At 33.1% G+C, this 15,727-nt stretch overlaps 3 protein-coding genes across 8 annotated transcripts; 1 reads left to right on the top strand and 2 right to left on the bottom strand.

Annotated features, from left to right (window-relative positions):
• On the bottom strand, nucleotides 36–4,868 carry LOC109344171 (agamous-like MADS-box protein AGL65). Of its 5 annotated transcripts, XM_019582843.1 has the most exons (12): nucleotides 4,649–4,865; nucleotides 4,374–4,559; nucleotides 3,192–3,251; nucleotides 3,080–3,098; nucleotides 2,890–2,954; nucleotides 2,797–2,812; nucleotides 2,636–2,697; nucleotides 1,716–1,812; nucleotides 1,548–1,595; nucleotides 1,328–1,458; nucleotides 741–1,128; nucleotides 36–428 (listed from the first exon to the last, which is right to left on the bottom strand). In XM_019582843.1, exons 2-12 carry the CDS (start codon nucleotides 4,556–4,558, stop codon nucleotides 426–428), a joined length of 1,074 nt encoding a protein of 357 aa, XP_019438388.1. In that variant the 5' UTR covers nucleotide 4,559; nucleotides 4,649–4,865; the 3' UTR covers nucleotides 36–425. The 5 variants fall into 5 exon arrangements, with proteins under 5 accessions (XP_019438388.1, XP_019438380.1, XP_019438372.1 ...); XM_019582835.1 differs by lacking the exon at nucleotides 36–428 and having other exon boundaries at nucleotides 464–1,128; nucleotides 1,328–1,452; nucleotides 4,649–4,868; XM_019582827.1 differs by lacking the exon at nucleotides 36–428 and having other exon boundaries at nucleotides 465–1,128; nucleotides 2,797–2,809; nucleotides 4,649–4,867.
• On the top strand, nucleotides 5,136–7,678 carry LOC109344162. Its single transcript, XM_019582807.1, has 4 exons — nucleotides 5,136–5,598; nucleotides 6,465–6,503; nucleotides 7,097–7,181; nucleotides 7,259–7,678. Exons 1-4 carry the CDS (start codon nucleotides 5,155–5,157, stop codon nucleotides 7,339–7,341), a joined length of 651 nt encoding a protein of 216 aa, XP_019438352.1. The 5' UTR covers nucleotides 5,136–5,154; the 3' UTR covers nucleotides 7,342–7,678.
• LOC109344138 (cyclic dof factor 3-like) lies at nucleotides 10,681–13,254 on the bottom strand. 2 transcript variants are annotated; one of them, XM_019582783.1, is made up of 3 exons: nucleotides 13,014–13,254; nucleotides 10,953–12,190; nucleotides 10,681–10,922 (listed from the first exon to the last, which is right to left on the bottom strand). In XM_019582783.1, exons 1-2 carry the CDS (start codon nucleotides 13,149–13,151, stop codon nucleotides 10,967–10,969), a joined length of 1,362 nt encoding a protein of 453 aa, XP_019438328.1. In that variant the 5' UTR covers nucleotides 13,152–13,254; the 3' UTR covers nucleotides 10,681–10,922; nucleotides 10,953–10,966. The 2 variants fall into 2 exon arrangements, with proteins under 2 accessions (XP_019438328.1, XP_019438320.1); XM_019582775.1 differs by having other exon boundaries at nucleotides 10,681–12,190; nucleotides 13,014–13,253.

Raw genomic sequence — 15,727 nt, 5'->3', positions numbered from 1 at the left:
GATTCAGGAGTATTGCTTAGTAATTGAATATTTGACTTCAAGAAATAATGTTCAAAGACAACTAAAAATATGTAAAATTACTTTCATTTTCTACCAAATTCAAATTTACAGCTTGGATGACTTAATTAGTTACAAATCTACCAGTAACCAAGTTAGCCAAGATAACTAACATGATCACTGAATTAATTACAAAATCAAGATAACTAAAACAGTTGTCTGTGGACAAACTGCACCCTATAAGTCATGTAATATGTACACCTATCAGCTAACACAACCCAACCTTATGAGCACCGCCGTCCTCAGAGGTGGAGAGGCAACCTATTCCGGCGATTCTGCATATATTGATTTACAAGCATTGGTCACATCCTTTCTGCTAAAATTCTTCTCAGCAGACAAAAGATAGCATTGCTGGTGGAGCCAATCAGTTACTGCAGAATACAGGAAATTAGAAACCAACCATAGAAACGTTGTTTCGCTAGAACAATCATGTTTTTTGTACTCCGTTTGGACAATTTTTTCTTGAAACAAAAATATAGATTACAAAAGAAAGAGGAATTGTGAGAACCTCAGTTCTTTTGCTAAAAAGGAAGTCCTACTAGTATGATGTAATTTGGGAGGACAAATAACATTGTTGTCTATAGAAAATTAGAGACCAAAAGAACCGGAACATAGAGCAATTTCAGCAAATTAAAAACCTACCCTGGACTTTGAAACTAATCAAGCAAGAAAGTACTGCTTACCCTATGGAAGCCGTTTTCATTATACATAGCAACCCCACAAGGCCCAGAGCCAGAATTCCAGCACTGATGTCCATTTTCAAACAGTGATCTAGGCAGATCAAAGTTATTATGAACTTGGTAATCCATAGTATTTGGTTTACTGTTTATTGCATGGTGATGTTTCATTTCCTCATTATCCGGTGGATGAGGAGGGTATGCAAACTGCTCACAATGTTGAACATTTAAGGAAGCAGTTCCATTTAACTCATTCATGGCACAACCTCCATGACCCAAAGTCGTGACCTGGGGAGAGCTTCCAACCTCAAGTTTGCCATTGCCAATATTATAACCAGAATAGCCTGGGAGTGAAATGTTAGTGGAGCACTCAGCATCTCTATTGGTATTATCGCTGTATGTTATACAATCTAGTTAGTCAGTGATTCATTGCAGAATGAAACACAAGTTGTCTATAATCACATCCAGAAAGAAAATTTGATAAAATCATTAGAGCTTTCATAGAAAGAATGCAGTTCAGGTTCCGTTAGCACAGGAGTGGCGAAAAGCTCAGTAGAATTAAGAGTGCCAGCTTCATGCAGCTGTTAACTTACCTAAATGCTAGAAATTTTGGTTCGTTGGGTAACATCAACTGGTGATGGTTATCATTATTCAAAAGCCAAGACAGGGGTTGGGACTCTTGCAGACCAGCCATCATCATGGGTAAATTCATCCCTTCCTGTAACTACGGAACAATACAATCCCAAATAAGGTTCATCCTATAAAAAGGACAAGACGTATTAACGCACAATGAGAGAGTACAACATTTTCTACCTGGTTAGCACAATTAAGTGGAATTAGTTGGTGCTTTCCTAAATTATCCTGCCAATGAAAACAATTTTGTTAAGAAACACCACTTCATAACTCTTTTAACAGAAAGAACAACCAGACACATGATTGTGACAGAATAATAAAGCTAGTCTACACGAAACAAAATCTTACCTTCTGTAGACACACTCGATTGATGGATTCCCTTAACGAGTCTTCCATTTGCCGAAGATGTTCCAAGTTATTAATCTTGTCAAGATTACTCCAATAGCTGAAAAAATTGCAAATGTAAAACAATGTTAGTCCATGATGGCCACTCAAACATTCATCACTTCCAATACATGCATGAGGTTTAAATAGCAACCATTTTTGTGAGTTATTGGATACTAATTCATACTTCACATTTACTTGGTGAAATTCAATGCACAGGAACTATTCAATGTACAAAGCAAACCCCTGCCTAACAGCTAAGATAATTGTTTCTAAGACAAGGAAAATTTGTACATTCAAGAGAGGTCGAGTAGTATAATGGTGTAATGCCTTGAAAGCCTAAGGAGAGTCCAAGATGTAAAAAAATGTGTATTAAAATTCATGAATGGGAGAATATATTATACAGAATGTCTTCTAGAAGTTTTTTCCCAGCCAATCAGCCAGCACTTGAAAACTACAGACTACATAATGGATGTAATGATTATAGATCACGGCTCCATCTTTTGTAAGACTATTAACTAGTTTATAATATTTTAGTCACACATCAACAAGTAGCATAGTTTAACAACTTTATACTAAATTGCAATGACTTAATTTTGCACAGGAATACCCCAGTTCCCATAAGCGCATTTTTGTGATAGCATGTGAATAAGGATATCTAGATATGTCATGTTCATTCTATAGCACAAAGGAATATACCAGAATTCAAATGTGCAAGAAAAAGATACATGTGCATGTTATATAAGGGCATAGAAATAACTCAGTGGTTGCAAAGCTCTAACAACAAATGCAACCGTCAAGTGAATAATTCAGAAAGATAGCAATAAGATAACACCAAAAAGAAAAAAGAAATACTTTAACAACCAAAAGCTCCAAAGTTACACCTCAGTCTTTGATGTACTTCTGAAAGCTGAGTTTGTAGAACCCTCACTTGATGAGTTAATTCCTGAAAATGGCAATTCAGCTCAAAACAATTTGGTTGTTTAACTAATATAAGATTCTGAGCGTATTATTAACCATGTTGATGCTTATAAATAAGTTGTACCTCCACTGTTTGACTGCTGCAAGAAAAAAAGGAAAATTCAGACCCTTGAAAAGCTCTTACAAAGTTGATAATCTGATAAACACACTCACTTACCTTGAACCCAAAAAATCTTGTATTTTTACATCATGATCCAACTTCTTGAAGGTTTTCTTCAGAACCTATGTTTTGAAACAAATTGGAATTTTAGGAACCAGCTAATGTTGAGAGACAACATTAGATATGTGCACTTGATGTAAGAAAAGCAGTATATGTAAAAGGTTATGTGAAAGGCATGTTATCTTACTTCAAGGCTTTCCAATTTCCTGGTCAATTAAAATTAGAAAATATATCAGCTCATTTACCACTAACAAATGAAAAATAAGAACCATAAAGCTTCAGCAGAATTTTTGGCAAACCTTTTGGCCCTTTCTTGTGGGCTAAGTTGAGCAAATTTTGTAATGACCTCCTCAAAATTGCTGTAAATGATAACCATTGTGCAGAATTATTAAAATCCTGATGTCTGATGTAATCATTTCTTTTGAATTTTAAACAACTAAAAGATAGTTTTATATTAATATCCTATGAACACACTAGGTTCGTAGAAATTGACCTCTTCCACATTTATGAAAATGAAGTAATGAACATTAAATTTGAAAACTGGTTCTACATCAGTAGGGGTGCAAAAATAACAAAGAAAGGTAAGCCAGATAAACTGCAATATGGTTGAGTTTTTTTCGTATCATTTAGGATATTAAACTGGACTAGGTTAGCATCACATATAATATTGGAGTTGCTAAAATAAGTAAAGCATTGACAGGGTACTAGCTACCCTCAGGAAAATAAGATTTGTGAACAACGTGATGGATCATGGGCACCCCATTTACGATGAAGATAACCACACAGTATCTATAATATAACATGATCTATTCCAACATATTACATGATCTAACAATCAAACTTAGTTCAACTCAAACTAAGCCTCAAGAGTTAAGAGGAAGAATTCTAAACCTGGATGAACTAGCTGTGATGTTATAAACTGATTAATCATAATTGAAACAGAATGTGTTTCCACATTTGCGATTTCCCAGAAGATTTAAAAACTGCTATACAAAATTCAACCTATAAAAGAAAGTCTGCAACATATGAATTCAAATAAAAAATATCTAAAATTCATAGTTTCATATATACCCTTTTCCCCCTTCTTCATGATTACCATATAGAAGTTACAATTAAGCAAGTCTGGTAAACTTTTTGCTCACGAGGAAACTTTGTTGTCCCAATACTTAAATAGAATCGCATGCACGATTCAAAAGAGATGCGACATAGTATAAAACAAATCTCACTATATTTTCCCCTCTAAAACATTACTTGCACCTAAAGCAAAGGCTGTCCACATTTCTTGAAATAAAATCCATACACTAACCAATGCCTAGCATATCAAATACCAAGACATGCATGTAATTTTTAGCAGAGCTTATAATTTGTAGTTCCTCTAAGCCAATGCATAAACATTCAAACTCAGTAGCAACAACTTATCTCTCAGAAATGGCTAATGTGATAATGATTATGATTATGATTATAATTACGATTATGATTACCTTCGCTCTCCTTGAAGCAATGTTGGTTTCCCAGTTGGTGAAAACATAAGAAGAGCAATAGGTATATCACATAGTATCGATAATTCCTTAGCTTTCTTCAAAATTCCACTTTTGCGTTTAGAATAAGTAACTTGCCTGTTGCTTGTGCTCTCTAATTTCTTTATCTTTAGTTTAACTCTTCCCATCCTGCATGCACATCTTAACTATGATACGAATCATGCAACGAAAACACGAAAGCATTGTTTTTGATATAAGAAAAGAAGAAAAAAACGAACCTTGTTGAGAGAGTGAAGAAAATTGATTGATGGGTAGGGGGGAATAATGAAAAGAGAGGAAGAAATGGAGAGATGTAAGAGGTAACAAGTTTTTGGAAGGACGATGGGTGTGGCTGTTATTTCGGTGCTCACTTTTTTGTTTACGAATGGACGGTCAGATTTTCAATACAACACATACCTTTCTCTCTACCTCTCTATCTGCCATTCACCTTCTTTTGCCACGTTTTCTTCTTTATCCCGATGTACTAATAATATCTGAGTTTTATGCGCGATCTATGTATCATCTATCTTGATATTTAATATTAATATTAAAAATAAATAGAGTATTTTATCAAAGCAACATTTTTCATACAAAATTACCTGTTTTATTTTTTTAACTAATACCCCGTTATAGCATTAGATTATTTATAAAGTAAAAAAACAAGGGGAAAAACAAAGATAAATAATAAGTGAAATAGAAAATAAATGGTTTCTAATCCATATAAAAAAAAGAAAAGAAATTGTTAATGTCGGAGACGGAAACGAAAGTGGATGAGGAAATGAGTTCATCTTCTTTCGCGAGTATAAAAGACGAAAGGAGGAGGAGAAGAAGCCGTACTCCGCCGCCACCGCCGCCACCGCCACCGCCATCCTCACCGCTCAGGGACCGATCAAAAACCACTTCATCCAAGTTATCTCGTTCATCTTCTGCCACTTCACATTCTGCTTCTACCACTCTCATCGATACTACTTCATCTCAATTTGAAGACCTTACTCTTAACCCTAACTATAATCCCCGGAGCTTCCCTTACACCGTGAAGCAGCGGTGCTGGGATAAGGCCGACAAGGTCAAGGGACGCGACCCCGAACGGTGGCGGAGGGATGCTATCGGTAACATCGTCTTTCGCAAGCTCGTAGGTTGCCCTGGTTGTCTCTGTCACGATTACGATCACATTCTCCCTTATTCTAAGGTTTCTTATTTTCTTTTTAATTTATATTTTATTTGTGACTTTCTGTAAATCTATTAGTATGTATACTAGTTCTAAGTGAAGTTTATTTCAATTTATTTCTTTCACTGTGTTGCTTTTCCGGCCATAATTTATATATTGCTGTTGGAAAGTAAATTTCACATCGCCTACCTCATTGTCTCGGGGATAGTTCAAATATCTGTTGGGTTATTCCTCTCAGTGCCAATTGGTTTTAAGATGAAACTTTAACATATATCAGAGCAAGATCCCAACTTCTTTCTAGTTGTCATGAGTCAAGTTGTCTTATGAGTTAAAGATAACCTTTCGCCTGGTCCGATAGGCTTATGTGGAGGCTGCAGGTCTATTTCTGCATTTCATCTGTGTGATGATTCACATATTGCATATCCCCACATTAATGGAGGACCACCGTCTTCAATGGAATTTGTGGTTGGTTTCTTTTCATGAATCACAATGTTTCACCTTGTTGAGGATATGCTTCAATTGAGGAATTACCATTTTCTGGGCATATTTATTGTGAGATCACTGCAGCTGTGATGGAGGAGAAAGTATGAGGATGAGGGTTTTTACGCGATTCTCCAAATCTCCATCCTATTTCATTCATTTTTATTAGTAGTTTAAAGTTCCATCAATTTTGGTGGATTATAAACCCAAACAAAAACACAAAAAATGATTCCTTAAGCCCTCCTATACATAAATTCCCATCTTTTCCTTTTTCCTTTAATCTCTTACCTTTCTATTGCCTTCATCGAAATATACCGTGACCATCATGGGAGTGACCAACTCATTAACTGATCTGGTTTTGATTTTCTTTATGATTGTTCTTCATTCAAGTCTTTTCTGAACTACAGGGAGGAGAAAGCACTCTGGAAAACTGTCAAGTATTGCAGGTATGTCTCTCACTCACTCCGTTTCTCTGTTTCCATTTGGAGAAAGAACTCGGCAGGGGCTGTAGTAGGGCTCATGTTATAACTGCCTTACATGGTGATTTCTCAATTAAGTATTGTAAACATTATTCATTACATGATTACATCTATGCATATTTCAACGGAGAGTTTCCTGTTAGATACAATGATATCAGTATATTTGTTGCAAGCATTTTGTTTTTGGTTACAGCAGTAAGCAAAATAGGCTTATTGTTTTGGCTATCAAAATGTAGTTATAGTGAAGTACCATTTACTTAATTGGACAGATAATTTAGCTCCCCCAAATCTTCTTACTTTTTTGTCTTTTTGATCTCCAACTTTCTAGTGATGAATCATACAAGGGTTGGCATTAATAATATAAGACTGTTTAATAATTTTCCTCTTTTAATCGACTTTGTCTTGTTCATTTCAATTTTCATATTGTTCAGTTTTGCTACTTTACTCCTTGTTACTGTATGGTTTGGATGCATGCTCTATTTTCTTTTCTAAGCCAAGATTATTAGCAACTTGTCAGTTATTCGATGTTATAAAATCTTCTATCTATGTTTTTTTTTCAGGCAACCGTTAATCGATCAAAGGGTAATCGAACTGATATGTCCAAAGCGGAACTTATTCAGAGGAGTCGTTATTGCAAGGTTTCAGGTATGATACTAGCAGTTATATTAGGGGTAAAGTATGTAATTGGAACTTTTTTTTATGGAGTGATGGATGTATTACAGATCGAGATATGGATCTTCTGGAAATATCAGCTTATGGGACTGTCCAGCGTGGACCCGATTCTGGGGGTTGCAGAATCCAATAACATTTATACTCATAATAACTTATTGGATGGTTGAATGTTAGGATGAGGGTTAAGATGATGACCTTGTAGTTATTATTCTTCACAAATCTTTTGAGGCTTCATCTGTTTTATAGACAAGTTGAAATTATGAAGACATTCATGGCCTTGTTATCTCTTAAAGTATATTGATTTAGATTTATATAGTTTCTTGTAGGATTTGATCATGAAAGAAAACTGTGATATAAATTTCTTCCTGCATAGATGGGGGAAATACTAATAGTTTTGTATGGAACATTTGTAGTTAGCTTGCCACAGTTTACCCAACCTAATGTTATGTGTACACCTAACGTTTTACACATGTATTACTTCATTCCTCCATGACAGAGTAGAGATTGAAAATTGCTTTTGAACTCTTGGTAAGAAGTGTTTTTATGACCGAGGTCTAACTTTTAAGTTTGTTTTCTGTTTTCTTTAAATGATGGGTTAAGATTGGTGTGAGAATATAAGACGTCTTTAGAGCAGATTTTCCTAGTGGTACAGGACTATAATAGAGATCAATATTGATCCTTACTTGTATATTGGTCTTGGATGTGCTTATTGAGCATATCCAAGAGTTGGTACCACAATACATGTTTTTTTGTGAATGATATTGTCGTAGTTGAAAACTTTAAAGGAATTAAATGAGAATGTAGAAATGTGGAGATAAGCTTTAGGAATAGAGGACTTTTGCATAAGAGAAAGTATATGAAGTAATTGTTTCGTAATAAGCAAACAAACCCTATAAATTTAAGTATTTTAAATCAATCATATAACAACATCAAAAAAATTGAAGATGTAAATAATATGGTTCAAGTAGAGTGGATGAATGACATAATGTTTTGTGTTATATGTGATAGAAAGTTGTCACTCAAATTTAAGGGGAATTTTAATATAAAACTTATAACAACTAAATGTTATGTGAAACTAATCTTTGATTATAAAAGAGAATATTGTCCTTCTTGTTATAGGAAAGATGGTATAATCAACTGAAGTTTAGTAAGAATTTCTTTAAAGGAGTTTTGAATCTTCATAGTGAAGCCAAAATGGTATTCCATGTATGAAGTTGATTAGATTTAAATAAGAATCACTTTAAACTGTTTGAGTAAGCTTTTAAAAAATAATTAAATTCAAATGTAGATTCTTATGAGAGTGTAACAACCAATGTACAGAAATTGTATATTTTTTTTCCTTCAAAATAATATAACTACAAAAAATTTAGATGACATTCCTAAATCTTAAGGCTTTTCACCATTACTTTTTTTTTTCAAAGCAAAAATGGTTGTTTTTAAAATCGCAGCTAAATAAAAGTAACTTTAACATTCCACACAAGTTCTAAACATAAATTATCTTTTTTATTGGTATAATATTTTTTAAAGTAAATTTAAACAAAGGGACCCTTCATCACCAATAAGGCAATAACACCTTAGCAACTAGATTAAGTGAAGGAGTTAGTGGCAAGTTGAGTTAGAGTCCACTAAAAATTGACATTGGATTTTTTTTAAGAATTTATTTGAAAAACCCACGGTCAACTTATATCTCTTTTCATCACACTTATAATGCAGATTATGAAAAAAGGAAGGTGAAAATGGCTGAACTTCATTTTTTATATATTAAAATATTGTAAAAGTATTTTTATCTTTGTGACATTATCTCATTCTATAAATAAAGAACTAATCCGGTTCATATATTATAGTTGCTCCTCCACATATATCGTTTTTAAGATGAAATATCGGTCTTTGACTTTGTACGATATATGGTCTAGTTTTCCTTGACTACTAGACATATTTCATATTGGTAATGTTAAGTTGTTAACCACTTTAAGTGGAAGGACCAAATGCAATGTGTGTTCTAAAGCCACTTTGAGACAAACCTTTCTTTCTTCCTCTCCTTCTTTACTTCTTTTTGAAAAATCTCACTTAGTCATTTTGACGTGTTAAATTGGCTAAACGGATTATAATATTTGATAATGGAATTAGGCAGGTTGGGTAACCTCTCTATCTTGGTTGTTACTTGCTAGTTTGGATTTTTTTTGGTTTTTCATAAGTATCCTCACACTGGAGGCAATTCTGTCCGAGCCGGGAACATCTACAGGTATGTGGGGCTAACTCTCCCAACGAGCATTTTTTCCATCCACAAGACTCGAACCCGGGTCTTGCTTAAGGAGAATCAAACATGTACCACTTGAACTAACGCCCGTTGGTTGGTTGCTAGTTTGGAATTTGGATAGTACTATTAGGGTGATGAATGTGTGGTTGTTGAGTGCCAAAACTTAGGGGACTTAAATACAACACCAAATATCAATCAAGACAATTTAAGGGTCCTTTTTCAAGTCATAGTCCCAAAAAAAATGAGTAAATGGATGATATAGAATATCCTTAAGGTGTGTGGATGCTACTATGTTTGGAATGAATGAGTGTATATGAGATATGATGGAAGTTGCAACAAGCCATTTTCATTTGTCTAGGCTATAAATTGACCATGATGCTTACTTTACAATTAACTCTCTTTATTTTTGTTTTGGTTCCCTTAATTATTGAAAGTTGGCATTGGCATTGACATGTGCATATTATGGAGGAAATGAAATGAGCATTTATGTGTTTCTTTTAGTATAGGAAAAGGTCAAAAAGGAAAAAGGAGAAAGAGTCAAAAATAGGGTGGCAAGAGGATGAAGATATCAATGTGTCCTTTATCAATATTTATATATCAATGAGTCATTATTTAGCAGGGACCCATTACTACTCAATAGTCAATACTCATCTTGAGGCTGAGAAATTATCTTAGGATAATATTTCATCATTCCTAAGTTTTCTTTTTTCGTTTTTTCTAGGCAAAATACAATTCACAAGCATACCTTTAATGTTTTCTTATGTTGAAAGTGATTGATTAAGGATATGTGTTCGGTCGATTTTTATGTATCCATCAAAGTGCTGCGTAAAGAAATTTCAGGACAAACATATTTAGATTTAGATGTAACTATCCATGTCTGTATACAGAGCTATTGGAAATTTAAATCCTTTTTCACGAAGTTTATCCTCTTAACTTTCAAGAATATAACAAGGAGAAACAATATTACTTATTTTCCTTTAGAAAAATGATTCAGATTCTTACTAATTATTTGGCATTATATATCACAACAACATGTATGAGTATGAGAATAGTAAGTATTCATTATCCCCTACTTTATCCTTGTATTACTTGTGGAGTTGTGGTTATCTTTGTAGTTCTGTACTTTTTCTTAGGGCACAGGAAGAAAGGGAACTAGTCATAATTCATAAAGAAAAGTGTCCATTTTTCTAAGAAGTGCCAAAACCTGTATAAGAATTTATTGGAAAATACATAACATCTGAATTTTTATGCACAGACTTAAGATCTTTTACACATCTGACCAAGTTTTAACATATATGTACTTGAACTCAAACTTAGCATACTAAGAACATAAAAAGGCACCTATTCATAGTGTCATGAAAAGTAAGACAAAATTAGTTACAATCACACTAAAATTCCTCCTGGTAGATTAGTTCCTCCACTGCTATACAAGGTCAATGATGCCAATCAATACCCTATTACTCAAAGATGGTCATGCATGTCTCATAGGGTGAGTGATAATTCAGGAGTTCTCATGAAAATCAAGGGATCTAGAGAACGCTGCGGGGTTAGCCCGCAACATCGGAGAGGCTTCGATATGTTTCTTTTCGTCCTTCTTGGTTGATTGAAAAGCCTTAAATATACCTCCCTTGCTCAATGATTCATTCTTAATTCCTAATGTTGCCCATATTGAACTCTTTGCAGCTTCACTAGGGTCATCAATTCTTAGCGTTTTGGGAACTAAAACACATCCGTTTCTCTGCTTCGACGGTTCTTCTTTGAGCATAGTCTCTTGGTTAATAATGTCACCATCCCTTGAGTGTTTCCCTAATGTAGGAGAATTTGGACCAGACCCTGGCATGGGGCAGGGACAGTTCCAAAAGGCAGCAGGATAGAATGATAAGGGATATCCTGAAGGACAAAAGGCCGGTGAGGGAACCGGAAAATTCCATGGATAAGGCCAAGGAACTTGAGGAATGAATCCGTTATTATTCCCTAGTGCCGGTTCATGGAAGGTACTTTTCGTACTTTCTCCAATGGAACATGAAACCGTAATAGTAGATGTATTTGAGCAGCCAAAGCTATCAGTACTATTGTCCCCACTTTTGCAAGGAACATGAAATCTTCGATCCTCAAAGCTATGAAACTCATTTCTTGTTGCGCCATTAACAACATTTTTGTCTCCGAGATTCAGGACAGATGTCATGGAATCACAAATTGGTGCATGATCTAATCCAAAGCTGAGGACTCTACCATTGCTTTTCAACATGGGATGATGATTTCCATTAGGAGCATCAATCCTAGCTGCTTGAAGAGCCTCAGAGATTGTGATATGAGGATAATTCGAAGCCGAGTTCTTGTTCTTTCGTCGTCCTGCCCCCACTGGTACATTCCTCATAGTGCCACCTGCAGTCCAGTATCTCTGGCATGCTTTGCAGAAATAGCGCGGCTGATTAACATTGTAGTTGTTGTAGTAACAGAACTTCGTATCGATGCTATTGCATCGAGGACATGGGATCAATTTATCGGGCTTCTTCAGGGTTTTCTCTTGTGAGTTGCCTGCATCACTTTGTTCCTTCTCCGAGTTATCATTTTTTGAATTCTCAGCATCTTCTTCTTCTTCTTCTATAGAAGGAGTTTTTGGATTCACAATAGCTTCAGGTGATGTGCTTGAACTCTTGCTATCTTTTGTATTAGAAGGAGGATCAACCTCTTGCTTCTTTGTAGCATTTTCAGCTTCTGGATCCTAATAATTTGACAAATGTTTTGCTTAATCAACCAAATTATACCACAAAAACTAAACCAAGGTATACATAAATATCCAAAAATTTATAAATAAGAACTAAGGAAAATTTGAAGTTTTGAACTATCCATTAAAGCATTCTTATCTATCACACAGTATTCAAAATTTGTTCAACAAAGTACTTCAAAAAAAATTGATTTATAAAGGATTCAAAGTAGAGTTTTATTTTGACATATGCAGAAAAGTTTACATCTTCACTGAACTATATGTTAGAACATATCTGTCAGTGAGGAATCCAATGAACTATCAAGGAGTGAAAGCTTTTTAGCAAAAAAAGTAATCTTTACATCATTAATAAAGGTGTGAAAATGAAAATTAGATTCATATTGCCACAAAATAGATAATTTGCAGAGATATTTGGGTACGGATATGACTGAACCGACATAAAGTAAAGTATTTGTGTCAATAATATTAACTGATGTGAAAAGAACCAGACATGTTCCTCTGACAGAGAACAGTACTAAATGATAATCAGAAAAATCAGATTTTGAGAAAATTTTCTTGTCTAAGAATGGTAAAAATGAACTTCTCAGAAAAAAAAGGCAGATTTTGGAACTCTTCAACATAACTTTTGTATCATCACTATATTTCTTGAGTACCCAATAACAAAAAAAAAACAATCTTAAATTATTTTACCAAATTGAAAAGCAACGAGAATAAGTAAAAATTAAAAGTGAAAAGGGTGGAATTTATGGAAATTGAAACATGGGCATGTATAAAAAAAAACATTAGTTTAATTTTTTTTCAGAATTGGAACCAATCTTACCATGTGAAAGTTGAGTTTGTCCTGTTGAGAGAGGATATGCATAGGAATATGAATATGATGATGATGAATAAGAGGTTGTTGTTCTGAAACGGGGAAGGAAATATTATGGCCAAAGAGCATAATTGAAGGGTCTCTCATTTTGTTTGTAGAAGTTGTAAGTCAAGAAAGAAGACTTAACTCACTTTATGTTACTAATACTACTTTGTTTTGATCTCTAAATTGTGACATTTGGAATGAGATTTTGATTCGTTTATACACTTTTTAACCCACTCATACTTGCCACCTCATCATACATTTCCATTCTTAACCACAACTTCTTGTGGCCTCTATTTTCTTTTCTTTTCTATGTCTTTTATTCCTTAGCACGGTCCCAGTGTGTGGATGGGATCAACTGTCTCAAACAGTGTCTTATTCCTTGTCTTAAGTCAATCATATATTAATATATGAATAAAATGTAAAAGTAAAAAATAATAAAATAGAATATTCTGATTGACTTAAGACATGAAATTATATATACAACTGAAGACATTGATCTCCATTCCTAGCGTGCAACCATTATCGTTTTCCATCTCATCACTTTTTGCTTTGCAATTTCATTCAAAAGTTTCTTCGATTACAAACAACATAAAGTTGGTCTAGTAATATAATATTTATAATCACAGTCACATATTTTTAAAAATTAGTTCTTTAGTTTATTGTGAAAAATGTTTTTGGTAGTACAAAAATATTGAGATGAGGGCATTAGTGTCATTTTTTATAGATTAATTTATGTTTGCTTAGACTGAAATATCTTACTTGATAGCCAGCTTTAACATAAGAAGAGGATCTTGTTGGTGAATATTTTAAAAATCCAATCCATAAATGATTTGCGGTGCACTTTTATTTTTTAAGAGATGAATTTAAAATTTATGTTGATTAAATTTCTATTCTAAATGGTAAAAGGAAAATAATATTCGGAGTCGTTCTACTGCAACTTAAAATAAATGCATAATTTTGGAATATATGGTGTGCGATTTAATTCGATCCAGTTTTATAGATAAAGTTGATACGCTTTGATCTTTAGCTTACATATAATAATAACTTTTTCCTTAGCCTAGAAAGAGAAAATAGCAAAGAAAATAAGAGGTTAAAATAATTGAAAGAAGTGATGTTTGGTGTCCTTTCCCTTTTATTCGTGGTTATAAATAGTGCATGGATAGGTTAAATTAGTAAACCCTTGAATTAATTCCCCAACATGCAATTAAACTTGTCCACATAAAAAAGAATACTGATTAAAATCTAACAAATTATTTCTTGCAATTAAACTTAGTAATAGTTTATAACAAAAAGTCATTTAATAATTCAATAATTGAGTTAGATGTTACAAATTATAATATTTATAAATTTAATATGTTTATTTTAATATATAACTTGACTATTGAATCATTGTATCACTATATAATTATAGTAATATATATTCATTCATATACAATCTAATGAGATAAGTTAAAATCCAAACATGAAGTGGATCAGATCCATTTGGGTCACTTTTAAAATTAATCAAGTATGAAATTCGGATCACAAATGAATTCATGATATACCAAAGGAGAAATGCCATATATTGATTGAACTTTGCTCATCATGTCAACTGAATAGTATAAGACTATTTTATCACAGCATTTAACAATCAATTCTAGAATATTCTTTACTAATCAAAGAATGTTGGTTCATCAAAATATCATTAAAGACTAACCCTTTGCCATCCAAATTAAAACTCTTTTAAAAAATCATGTCTATATGTTTGTTAACACCTAATTCTTTTTTATGTATGTTTATAATGCATGTATTAATTGACCAAACTAATCTCTAAATTAATTCTTACAATATAAGACTAATTCTATAATGTTATTTTTTTCTTGGTCGCATAATTAGTTAAAGCCCACTAGCAAGTAAAAATGGCATGCTCATCCACTTTTATCTTAAAGAAGTTTACAATGACTGAATTTGGGAATTTTCTATTCATTTTGTCTATTTTTATTTTCATGTCTTATATCAATGGAGAAAATTATATACACACTTAAGGTGTTAAATTTTTTTACACTATCATTCATTTTTAATCATTATTAATTATTAGATAAAAAATAAAATAAAAATAAACAATAAATATTACAGTAATTACATAAAAATATTTATATTATCATTATATAAATATTACCCTTTTTCATCAATAACATTTGTCTATCGAAAAGCTGAATTAGAAGCAAGTGGCATGGGAACAAGGAAAGGGTTATGATATGTATTGATGCAGGATTGAAAGAAAAAACACATAGGAAAGCGAAGATTGTGGCTAAACTAAAGGCTAATGCTAATCTAAAAGAGAAAGAGAAAAAAAGAGCAAACGAAAAGGATTGATGTGTCTCCTTAGGCACATCACCTCCATGCATTTCACAATAGTATCGGAGGCAATTATATTCGAATTAGAAATATCTATGAGTATGTGGGTCTAATTTTTTTATCAGATATTTTTTTCTATAAGATTTGAATCTGAAATTTTACTTAATGAGAATCAAATATATATCATTTGAACCAACATATTGGTTGGTGTTTTCCTTTGTAATTGAGATTATGAAAAAGTTAAAATATAATTTTAAAATATTCATTCATTCAATAGACACATGGCACTTATTAACTCGTTTTAACTTTTAAGAAGTTGCCTATCCTAAACAGAACACGTA

This window comes from Lupinus angustifolius, chromosome LG01 (assembly GCF_001865875.1).
Source record: "Lupinus angustifolius cultivar Tanjil chromosome LG01, LupAngTanjil_v1.0, whole genome shotgun sequence".
Taxonomy (NCBI): Eukaryota; Viridiplantae; Streptophyta; class Magnoliopsida; order Fabales; family Fabaceae; genus Lupinus; species Lupinus angustifolius.
The sequence above is the reverse complement of the archived record's forward strand: the minus strand, read 5'-3'. Positions and strand labels throughout refer to the sequence as shown.